Source organism: Lactuca virosa, chromosome 1, assembly GCF_052849685.1.
Source record: "Lactuca virosa cultivar CGN04683 chromosome 1, Lactuca_virosa_CGN04683_v6, whole genome shotgun sequence".
In the NCBI taxonomy this organism is placed as follows: Eukaryota; Viridiplantae; Streptophyta; class Magnoliopsida; order Asterales; family Asteraceae; genus Lactuca; species Lactuca virosa.
In genome coordinates, this window is record NC_136426.1 from 259538592 (window position 1) to 259551194 (window position 12603).

General features: G+C 31.7%; 1 protein-coding gene across 4 annotated transcripts; it reads right to left on the reverse strand.

Moving 5' to 3' along the window:
- Positions 1 to 246: 246 nt before the first annotated feature.
- Positions 247 to 12005, reverse strand: LOC145166487 (uncharacterized). 4 transcript variants are annotated; one of them, XM_079085476.1, is made up of 19 exons: positions 11803 to 12005; positions 10279 to 10382; positions 9664 to 9750; positions 9496 to 9571; positions 9329 to 9403; positions 9184 to 9237; positions 9020 to 9079; positions 8786 to 8902; positions 8611 to 8705; positions 8291 to 8493; positions 7296 to 7393; positions 7050 to 7153; positions 6790 to 6961; positions 6574 to 6696; positions 6056 to 6138; positions 5795 to 5936; positions 2574 to 2603; positions 1927 to 1997; positions 247 to 900 (listed from the first exon to the last, which is right to left on the reverse strand). In XM_079085476.1, exons 1-19 carry the CDS (start codon positions 11839 to 11841, stop codon positions 450 to 452), a joined length of 2184 nt encoding a protein of 727 aa, XP_078941602.1. In that variant the 5' UTR covers positions 11842 to 12005; the 3' UTR covers positions 247 to 449. The 4 variants fall into 4 exon arrangements, with proteins under 4 accessions (XP_078941602.1, XP_078941614.1, XP_078941625.1 ...); XM_079085488.1 differs by lacking the exon at positions 11803 to 12005 and adding an exon at positions 10072 to 10128 and having other exon boundaries at positions 10279 to 10383; XM_079085499.1 differs by lacking the exons at positions 10279 to 10382; positions 11803 to 12005 and adding an exon at positions 9874 to 10044.
- Between the last annotated feature and the right edge of the window lie 598 nt (positions 12006 to 12603).

A 12603-nucleotide genomic window follows, 5' to 3' on the forward strand; every position in this document is an offset into this window, starting at 1 on the left:
AATTGGTTTATAACTTCTAGTCCAATACTTGTCATCAAGTAATCATTTCCTTGGTTCGCCGTTGAATAATTGATTAATTCGTCACGCAATATTTATCGGTCAATTCCTTAATCCATTTTTTTAAATAGCCGTTTATAATGACTTACCTACAAATTTGACCATTTTTTTATCATACAATTAACAAGCCATACTAGTATACTACAGCGATAAACGTGTTATATTCAACGTGTATGAGTATGCAATGAATTTGACATATCAAAAAACCCTCTTCTTAAGAAAAGACTAGTATACCCCTCGACCATCCGTCAATTTAGTAAAAAAAAACCTAAGACAAGGGTAAAGAATTGTCATCCCTATTTCGTTAACAATGTACACCAAAACTAATCTCAAAAATACATTTTTAGTAAAACTCAACCCCACCAAAACCAAAAAATCAAAATTTACAGTATTTACTTTTGCTCTTCACCATCGGTATGTGTTTCAGAATGTGGCGGCCCGCCACCCTCTGCCGCCACTTCATCGGCGGCAGTGGAAGATGAAGCCTCCCTTTCATCTCCCCTATCACTAGTCTCTACCTTTGGTGGTTCAGGTTCACTGCTCAACGGATATGTTCTGGCAGGGTCGGTGGCGGTGGTGGTGGTGGTGCCACCTGGTTCGCCGGAATCTTTCCGGTCAACCTGTTCCGGTGGTTTATCGGTCTCACTGGGTCTTGAATCATTGGTTGAACTCGTGGCGGTGTCTGACAAGTCATCATTGTTTTCCGGTGTGAAACCGCCATCATTGCCGCCAGGGGCCGCCTCGGTGGTGGGTGGAGGTGGAGGTGAGGTGGCATTAGTTGATGATTCGGAAACCACCTCTTCATCCGCAGTAAACCAATTCGAATTTGTAAAAAGAGATCCCCTGCAATAAAATTTTCAACAAATAAATCATTTTAATTATTTTCTCTAGTGATTAAAACATTATAATATTATATATACTTTTTGACCATTTAATAAAACTAACTTTTTAGATGAGTATAGAATTACAGATAAACACAATGTATTTTCACTATTTCATGCATTTACTCACTCAACTATTGTTATAAGTTATAACAATAAGACAAAATTACAGTTTTTGTCCCTGTGATTTCCGTTTCTTGCGAGGTTGGTCCTCGTGGTTTGATTTTGTTACAAAAGTGATATGAAACTACTAATTTACCCTGTTCTATTTTTTTCCAATTTTAAAATAATATTTTATTAATTATAAAAAAAACATCTAACCCACCATTTTCCATTTCTGTCAAACCAGAGGGACCAAAACTGTAATTTTGTCTAATAATAATCATATAGATATCATAGTCCAGAAACCAACACATGGCAATAGGAAACATTTGTGAATATATTATTGAGCTAAATGCAAAAATAAAGAAAAATAGCAGCGTACATTATTTTGGGAACTTTTTTGATGAAGTCCTAAATTATTATTTTTTGAGCAGAAAAGTCCCGATTATTTAGTTTTACATGATAATCTGTCATTTCCTGTTAAAAAGAAAATAAAGACTTTTTTTGTTAATTTGGACAAAATATTAGATAAATGGGACTTTTCTGTTCAAATTTTTTTTTAAGACTTTATTAAGAATTTTCCCAAAATAATGAGACTTTTCTGCATATTTCCCTACTTTTAAATATTTGTTTAATATAGCATCTTATACTTTAATACTTTTCTTTACATCATTGTAATGTAATTTTGAACTTTTTTTTTTATTTCTTTGAAAGGCATTGCACTTTAAAAACCTACCCAATTATAGCATTGTATATTAAACTTTCTATTAGGACATTGAACTTCAAAAAGTCAACCTGATTGCAATGCTTCGATAGGATATGAAGAAATGAAAGTGTCTTTCTTGTGTTCAGCTCTAAATTATATAATTCAAGATAATTAACAAACCTTTCTTGGTCATCTCCCAATTGAAGTGAAGATATGACTACTTCAGCAGATTCATCATCAAAATACACATCCTGCAAAGTTCAGTTATTTTTCATGTCACAAAACCAAAACATATATAAAAGACCACACATATTGCGTTTTTTCCGAGTTTAACCTTTATTTTATTTTTTTCCCTAAAAAAAACCTTCAATTTTCCATTTTTTCCGAGAAAAAAACCTCAACTATTTATTTTTTTCTGAAAAAAATCCTCACATTGGACAAGTTTATTCAGGAAAAAAATGCTAAAAGGGCCACATAAAAAAAATGGAAAAATGCACGAAAAATATAAAGTTGAGGTTTAATCAGGATAAAACACAATATATAAGGTCTTTTATGATATTAACCCTATATATACAACCAATATATTATATGCAACCATGTTTCTACAGGTTACATGTAAAATATTGCATATTTTTTTTATCTTAAAATGAAACTATAAGAAAAACCACTTTATTGCATGTATTATTAAAAAAAATAAAATGCACAATTAACCCAAATAATTTTATTATTATTTATCAAAGAATTAAAGGAAGATATCCTCAATACTTGACTCCCTTTTCTTCTCTTTCAATTTTTTTCTTTGTGAAATAAAAGACTAAAACACATACCTCATCATCTCCTTCCATTGAGCCATGAGCCTGAGAACACAAAAATAAATAAAATAAAATTTAAATTGTGCTGTAAGGCGACCAAAGTTTTTTGTTGTAAATAAAAATATTCTAAAAAAAGCAAAGACTATTGAAGAATACAGATATTACAAGTAATGATGATAAATGACAAAAGTGAGAATAAGGTGTTTTTTCTTTTGGACTTAAAGAGGACATGATTTAATCTCATATATTAATATAAGTGTTTCATTTTTACATAATACACAAAGAACAACTTCAATTTTAACAAATTTTTTTGTTTTCCCAAGTGTGATGTCATTTTCTCAAATACTTTTTAACAATCATTTATCCATACAACACTTAATGGGACAAAAACAGGGCCATAGACATGTACAAACACAGATAATACTACTAATAATACAAATGTATATTATATGTTGTGAGACGTATGATTTTCATTTATTTAATGAGTAAATTAGATTTTGAACCATAGTACATGTTGCCCTTATTGTAAAATAACATTGTACTTTCTTGCTACTCTTAATAGAAAATTAATTTTTGTTAACTTATTTGGTGATGTGGCATATTAATATGATGACAATTAAAAAACAATAAAATAAAATTACAACTCATTCCACCTACAACTAGAAAATAGCTTTCCCTTTTTCCTTTGTTGCTAGGTTTTTCACATTCTACACATGAAATGCATGCTTTGGTGCCTAAACTTTCATTGTAAACAATTAAAATGTTTGTAGAATTTTGTGGCAAAGCTTGATGTATATTTAATTCGCCTATTCTTTTGAAGGCTGATTAAAGCTATAAAAAGCTTCAACTTTTTTTAGTAATGTTAATAATAATAATAACAATGACAAATGACTATAATATATTATAATATAATTAATAATACGAAAATACTAAAAATAAAAGGAAAAAAATACTAATAATACGAAAATAATGATAAACAGAACTTATTAATATTATTAATAAATGACTACAATAGAATAATAATACTAATATGTTATTATCATAGTAGTAGTAGTAGTAGTAGTAGTAGTATGAATTCCCTTTACCTAATAACGTAATTTCCTCCAAATTACATGTTTCGATGGAATTCATTTTGATGGAATTCGTCATTCCATGGATGTGTATGGAAGGAATGACGAATTCCTTTTACCTGATGGTTTACAAATTTAAAAGAATTTTTACATCAAGGTCGTAGTCAAACAGGCAACAAGCTGCACTGCTAACCCTTTATGACAAAACTAATTCTTTTCAAGACTACATCCATAGATCTTGTGGTCATAACATTACTATGCATGACCTGTTGGTGGACTCTGATGGAGTCTACTGAGGAGTTCCACAACATCTGGCACAAGGAAACCAAAAGTATCAAACGTGAATGGTATAAACACGTGTTGATTTTCCATGCATGCTTTCTCATGCTTTGTCACTTTGCATGAGGTAGCTTTTAAAGCAACCTGCCCTGCCCCACAGTGAAACCTCCAAGAGTAGGAAAACCCTGTCAGATCCATACATGTATGTTTCCCTCTTACCCATCTAAAAACCAAAATAAGTGTAGACCTTCCTTCCTTCCAACAGGGTTTGTATGGATGGATAGAATTCAAACTCCAACAAATCCGAACTAATAAGTTCGATGAATGTGGTAATTGTTGGGATGAATTTAGCACTACTTTTGTATGTATTAAGTCTAGAAGAAACACCCTTATATATCTATTTGTATAAAGTGTTGTCCCCATTAAGTCAAAAAGAAACACCACCTTAGCTTAGGGTTTTACATCTCTTAATTCAATTTCCTCTATCCTCTTATTTCAATTTCTACTATTGCCAATCTTTTTTTCTTACTTTTCTCAACCTCTCTCCTATTCCACTAAAATACGCCTATACCCTTTAAATAATCGCTCTTTCACTAAACAAATTTGAAACTATTTTATTATTATTATTTTTTTGGAAATGGAACTTCCCTAACGAGGGTTCTGGGCAGCTTTCACGCAACAACTAATCCCCTGTTGCAAACATGAGGGTATGCCTCATGCACTGGAGTCACTGCAGACGAACCTCCATGGCCGCAGGAGCTGAGTAGTGCCAAGATTTGAACATGGGTCAATAGTTTATCCACCATATCAACCCAAGTGGTTAACTATTTTATAAAATTAAACTTCCATTCTAAGGCATACACCACCCTTTAATTCCCTCCACCAACGGGTCCCACATATGTAGACAGTCATACCTCCACTCATGCGGGGACTAGACCTTCCAATAAAAACTATACAAGATGGCATATATTTCATTTCTACGGCTTTTCATATGTATTATCTTTACAAAAGTTGGCATATATAAATATTAAACACAATTTCTACTAAGACTACTTTTGAGTATTGAAATGACTTATATACTCACTTAGGTGCTTTTATAGGGAGTTAATATAGATAGTGGTGGGCCATAGGTGTCATTTCTTCATTCGGTTCACTATTTTATATATAATCTCTTTAACTTGCTCTACAAAACCTCTGGGTTTCTCTTCTTTGTCTCTTTTAGAGGAAGGTCGTTTTAGTCTTTTGATCTCCCTCTTTAGATCTTCTATATGTTCACCAACTAGTCTTTTCTTTCTCATCAAATCTTTTTTATCCCGTTCAAAGTCAACAAAACTCATTCTTCGTGGATGTATTGAATTTTGAGGAGCCTTAGGACAATTCCCATTAGCACCCTTATGATGATACTCATGAGGACCATGATGAAGAACCTTATGGGGCATTTCAGACATTTCTCCTCTTTCCATTTTCTTTGATTTTTCGTTTGAGGTCAACACATTGGACCTTTCTTGTGATACATATGTTGGCATGATTTCTTTCCCTTTGTTCATCTTCAAAACCTATCATCCATGGTTTAATTACATAGACTACCATGTAGCATGTGCTACCATGTACATCGACTTAATTTAGTCGATTTAGTTTGTTTTTTTTACTAAACTTCTTTAGTAACATATATTATTATAAAATATATTATACAACTATACTACTTTCCACTTTATAAGTTCATCAAATGCACGTGTAAAGTATTTTTTATTTCTTTCTTTCTATAACTCTATTAACATGTATGATACTTATTTAATATTTATCATTTATATCCACAAGCAAATAACATCGGATAAACTTTGTAGCAAAAAGTTGAGCAAGCAAAATTATAATAAAAAAGTTGGATACCTCGTTGCTATCAGCATTTTCATAAAAACCGTACCCAAACGCCTGGCTTAGATTATTGGTTAAAGTTGCCACATCATAATCTTTATCATGGTAATCATCATCATCACTATCCCTACTTGGATCATGAAGTGGTGTAGGTCTCCTGTAGATTTGGACAAGTGAAGGAACGTTTTTGTAAATCGATTAATTCCAGACAGAAGGGCAAAATAGTCATTTACTGTGATGCAACATAGATAACAAATGTTAATGTAGAATACCTACCCGCATTCCCACTGTAAGACATTTTCAAGTGCATTGCGTCCCTCAAGTACATTTGCATGCCACTCTACCCATTCACTATTATTCTGTCAAAAATTTATACATTTTCAAAATACAACAAAAAGACTCCTATTATAGCATCCTAATCCCATTGCTTTCTATTAAAGCATTGAATTTACAAATTCTTTTTTTCTTACTAAGACATTGTACTTTAAATTTGTTTCTTATTAAAACATTATACTTTGAAAAATCCACCCGATGACAGCAGTGAAAATTGCTTTGTATTTGGATAACATTGCTACAATCGGGTAGAATTTTTCAAACTACAAAGTTGTAATAGGGAGAAATGAAAGCAGTATGCTATATAATATACACAAATCAATAAAAGTAAATTGTTACTTTTTGAATTTGACCCTAAAAAGAAACATCCTAACCCCATGAAACATAAGTACAAAAAAAGTGACAAGTGTTGTGTGGATAAAGAAAGCACTTTTTTAAAGTTGTGAAATGGAGAAAGTAACCTGCAAATGTGCCTGTATATAGGTGTTATGAGTCCCTAATTGGATGAGTTTGTTGGCTATGCGTGTCATGTGTCCAACATTCCCTATCCTAGGTGGCACTCTTCCTTCAGCAAGGACTGTTGGCTGAAACAATATTCACCAAATTCAACATGAAAATGTCATGTGTATTTTCACAAAACACAAATTGAACTTAAAAAAATGATTATAAAAGTTTACCATATCAATCTTTTTGTCAGTATTGGATGCACTGTTCCCCTCAGCATCAATAATGTTCCTGACAAGATTACAGTCCTCAAGAATGTGTTCAACCAGTGAAGCATTCTTGCTCTCAAGGCAACAAACTATAATCTGTTCAGCATGGTGATGAATGAAGTTATTGTATGGATACCTAAAAGCCATCAAAATAAAGTAAGGTTATATGAATTATAAATACAGAATATATATAGAGAGAGAGAGAGGAAAAATGGAAGACTTACTGAAAAAATAATTCCAAAATACGTCTTAAAACACCAAGGCGAACCAACTCATTCTCTGCAGCTTCACTTCTAACACTCATTAGCACTGAGATGAACTCAACAATCTGAAAATTTCCAGTTTCAAAATAATAAGATACTTCAAGATGGGGTATTAATATTATACTACTACTTCAACAATGAAAAGGGTATATACATGGAAAAGAATCAAAGATAATGATTAATAAGTCTTGTAAAAGACAAAGATACCTTAAGGCGATGTTTCCCAAGAGGTGGTTGCAACTTGCCATATGTTGTTAGTAAAACTTTTTCGTCTGTTGAAACTTCCAACAGCTTTGACAAATTCCCTACAATAAGAATGTTATAGTACATCAACTGACATGATAGGATATGGTTTAATAAATAATTAAATTGCAATGTAAAAGAGTAAAGAGAAAATGAGGTGCTTAAGTGATGTAAGACAAGTTTTGGATGTCACAATTTATTACATTAAGAAAACTAGGGCGTGTTTGGTTCATGGAATCGGAATTCGAGATTCCATTCCATATTTCCATGGCATGTTTGGTTGCAAATGGATGGAATTCAATTCTGTTGGAATCCTTCAAATGGACTTTATCATTCCTAGGGTTGGGTGGAAGGAATTAAATTACATTCCTTCTCTTATATAATAGAAGACCAAAATACCCTCCATATGTATCATCATAAATAATAATAAAAAAATTAAATATATATTTTTATGTTATATAAAATACATTTACTTATGAATAAAGAATAAAAAAAACTAAGCAGTTTTTATTATTTGATATATAAAAATCAAAATAATAAATGAACATAAAAGACCAAAATACCCACATATATATATTGTGATAAATAAAAAGAGAAAAACTGATTATATATTTTTATACTTACTACATAAAAAACACATTTAACTATAAATAAAATTTACAAAAATTATCAAACTTCTCTTTTCATGTATAAAAGTTAAATATATATATATATATATATATATATATATATATATATATATATATATATATATATATATATATATATATATAGGTTTAGGTTCTATGGAAAAATTTTAATTTAGTTTTTTCTTAATATATAAACCAAGCAAGGGAATGAACTTGAATTCCATTCACATGATAGATTATAATTCCTTTGACAAATTCCATTCTGCAATAATGGAGAAAAGTCTACAAAATAAGGGTACAAACTTGAAATTATTCACTAATTTAACATACCTAAGCTCTCCAACATGCCTTCCACAATCTCTGGATTTGTTGTTACTGATGAATTATGAATCAATTGTCGATTATAGAAGTAAGATGTTGCAGATGTTTGTCTATTTGGATCTAACAAACATATACATACACACAATGCATTCACTAAAACCGATTTTGGCCTTGATTCCCCCAATGCATGATGAAATAATCTTGCTATGAAACTGAAAAATCACACATGAAAAAAAAACAATCTTTTATTACAAGTAGAGATGATCAGCTGCAAACAGCCAATAGAAAAAAGTAAAAACTAAAGGGCATTATCGATATTTGACACTAACCTTGGACTGGATATTTTAGCAGCTAAAACTGGGGAAGCATATCTACTTATAGCACAAAGTGTCTCTGCTGCATTCGCATGCACTTGAGGAGAATCCTTACAGAGTTTGAGTTTTCAAATTTTAGTTGAAACAATATTTTTTCCAGTAAAAACTTTACATTAAATAGATAACTTACTGAAGAACTGAATTTATCAACAATCATTTTTAGCACATCAATGTCTTCTAACCACTGTGTTGAGTCTGCAAAACTGGTGTAGAGATTTTCATCAGCACCAATTAGACGAATAAGCACCTGTTCAGTAAAAATATTTTCGATTAGAAGGGATAAAGATACAGGGGTAAAAAGGTAAAAATAAAAATAAAAAAATGTAAGGAATAGAAAGTTAGAGAATAATTATAATTTATACACCTCCATGATTGATGTAATTCCTACTAGATCAACCAGCTTTTGGATAATGTCTGGATGTGCCTGATTACAAAATCGTTAACAACTTCGTTATGTAATTATAGATTTATATCAAAAATATTATGATTACATATTCAAGGGTAAAAAAATTCATGTGGGGAACTAACTTGAATGTAGTTGATTAAAGGAGCCGATTTCCGCAACAATAGGCATGCAACAACCTACATAAGACAATAACACATGATCATTCATCTTAAACATCAAATTGGAAAATTAGAAGTATGAATTTTTACAAAAGTAAATAAAATTTACCTTACTAAAGTAACCAGCCAGTAGGGTACAATGAGGGTGTTCTGGTTCCAAGAAGGAAAACAACAAGTTCATCAACTGAAAAAGAAATGAACTTATTATCATCATCATAGTAAAAATAAAAATAATTACTCAATACTTTCTGATTCTAGATACTAATGGTTTTTTACCTCCTCGTCCTCTACCAAGGTTTTGAGTATGATATCAACTTCACAGGTAAATATCTCACAAGCAATAAACGGGTACCTAATATATAAACAAATAAAAATATGTTGGTGAATTATATTTATATAAATATGAAAGAAACATATTTTCCATGTGGGCCCATGGATACCTACTTAAAAGCACGTCCTTTTGCAGCATCCTCAGGAGCTTCTTCCACTATGTACCTCAAAAGCTGTTCAATTTGAGTCCTTTCCCTCAAGCTACAATGAACAGCAATTGAATTTACATTTAAATTCCAAAAAAAAAAAAAAAAAAAAAAAAAAAAAAAAAAAGATTAAGAGCATTATATGACAAATACTCTGCATTAGTGAAACAAATAATACCAAATTCAGTAATTCACAAGTTGAATAAGTCAAGAAAAGAGTCAGTTCCCCCCCATGCAAAAGAAAATTCAAAAAAGAGCACCTAAATATGGATGTATCACTATAATGCATTAAAAGGTCACTAAGCTGCATTTACTATTAGATTATTAAATAATGACTCAAGCCTTGTTTATCAGCAAATAGCAGCAAGATGCCTACTCTGCAAAACATACAGAATCCAAGAAGCCAAGATGTGCTCAAATAGATTTAAAGGAGCTGAAATAAAACAAGAAGTAATTTAGACAATAAATGAACATAAAAGGCATATGAACCACTATATACAATATTGTAAATTGTAATAATAATACCACCAATGAGTTATGAATGGTAGAGGTTGCTAGAATTAGAAAGAACATTTTAGCTTACAAATTGATAAGTCGGCTATTAAGAGCTCTGCATTCTTGGATTATTTCTTCCTCCTCAAGAAGCTCCTCTAGTGTAAAGTTTTCCTGATCCAAGATTGTGTCCACCTGGATTAAAAAAAAAAAAAAAAAAAAGATTAATTTCAAGACCATAAAAAGTCAAAGTTACAGCAAATTAAATCTTCCCAGTTTAATAAAGTTGAGCAGAAATATAGACAAAATAACAATAAATCAACACTCCATTTTGGGTTGTCCCAGAAAATGCAGATTTTCCTTTTTTGGAAGGTTTACAATCCCAATTTACTTTTTTCCCATTTGTGATTTAGATCCCATTATCAACAACTTCTATAAAACTAAGTCCTGAGTCAAATGTTTTAAGTTCTTGTTCAAACCATTAGCTTACAAAAAGTATGCATGAATCCACATAAATAAAACCACAAGCAACTAGATGAATATTATGTATTAAGTACATCAAAAAGATAAATCAGCATGATTTAAGAAAATCCCACTGGTGCAAAATCATATCAAAAGATATAAAACTTCAAACTAATAATCAAGTATAATCACAGATCCTTATCTGGATAGATATATCAGATGAACTCAGATCTCTTGTTTTGTCATTATCTACTGATGATTCTTTAACAAAGGGCAATTACTCCTTTACAGAAATTATAAAATCAATCGCTGAGTACCAAAAGCTTTCTCTTTACTTGAAAAAAATAATTACCCATCCAGGTCCATTATATGTAAACTCCATACTATATGGTTGGTTCATTTTCATTTAACTACAAAAGCAAACCAAAATATGCAAGTAAAATGAGTGATTAGAAGATCTTACAGGTTATCAATTTATCACTCGTGCTAGTTTATTTTCTCTATATATAAGGTCATGTCAAAGGGAACAAAAGGCCATGGTACACACTTCTAAGGGAGTGACTCTGTTACAAGACTATACCTCCACCAGAGGACAATGTTGCAATATATCAGTATACATGTGAGATAGCTAATTCAAATGCAGTATTGGCTTCCTCAAGAGTATGAGTACACAGTCTCTTCTAAAACCCTAGGGAATTTGAAAGCATTCACAAGAACATAAACCTCCTTCTATTACTCCAGATCAATAACGAATACAAGGGTCCAAAAGCGTCCCTGTGTAAATTTGACATGATTCTAATTTATGCTTCCATGGAGTATCAAATGTGATCAATTACACAGCTCGCATTCTGAGGTTCTTTCAATCACACTATTGCATTAGATACCGATTGGTTCATTTATACAAACAGATGCAACTCCTTTCAAATGAGTCCAACCTTATAAACCTAAAACCAAAGGGGAATTCACTATCATACCAAGAAAACTCAATGGCTAAGTATGAACACCTTCACGATATGTAGGGCTTTAGAGAAAAGAAAGAAAACACATCAACGGCACATACTTGCTATTAGTTTAAATGCTGATCAATCTAAACTACAGTTCAAAGAGATGCTTATAAGCAGCTATAAAATTCAAAAAACAATGAAGCGCTTACCGGAGATACAGTGGACAAACCGGTCATACGCCAAAACATCTTCAAACGATCTGAATTCAGATCCGCAGAACTGCTTACAAGAAACGCAACAAGAAAGCTTGAAAGATCAATGAAGTGAAACCCTAGATTTCGAATTGAAGAAGATTACGTATCTTGTATTATCGAAAGTTAAAAAAAGTGGATTATGAAAACAAAAGGATATAAATGCATTAAACTGCTTCCAAATATCAACCAATACTTTATAAACGTTTATATTTTCCTTGGAAAAAAAAAAACGGTTATTTTGATACTATATAAAAATGGAAAATTTAGTTAAAAGAGATAACTTATATTTCGATACGTAAATTAAACCTTTGGGTTAGAAATAATAATATATTTAATTTATATGGGAAATTGAAATCTTATTAATAAAAATAATATTTTTTTCATAACACCGTATTCCGGAGTAATTACATCAATTCCGGAGTTACCGTGGGTTGGGTGACTTTTGACGTAAAGTTGTCCGTGAATTTGACATAGTACATTATGGCATGACATAGTCAACTCCAAACTAGCAGACTCAACGTCGTACTGTCATATGTCAGACTTACATTTTGGATTGTCTTTCAGCATTCCATACTATATGTGTGGACTAGGGATGAGAGTGGGTCCAAACCCGGACCGGTAGACCCGGATCCGGAAAACCCGGGAACTGGTTAACGAGATTTTTTAGGACCGGAAACCGGACCGGTATATAGGAACCGGTTCCGGTTCGGTTCCGGGTAAGTTACCGGGTAAAGTGGGTCTAGAACCGGAAAACCT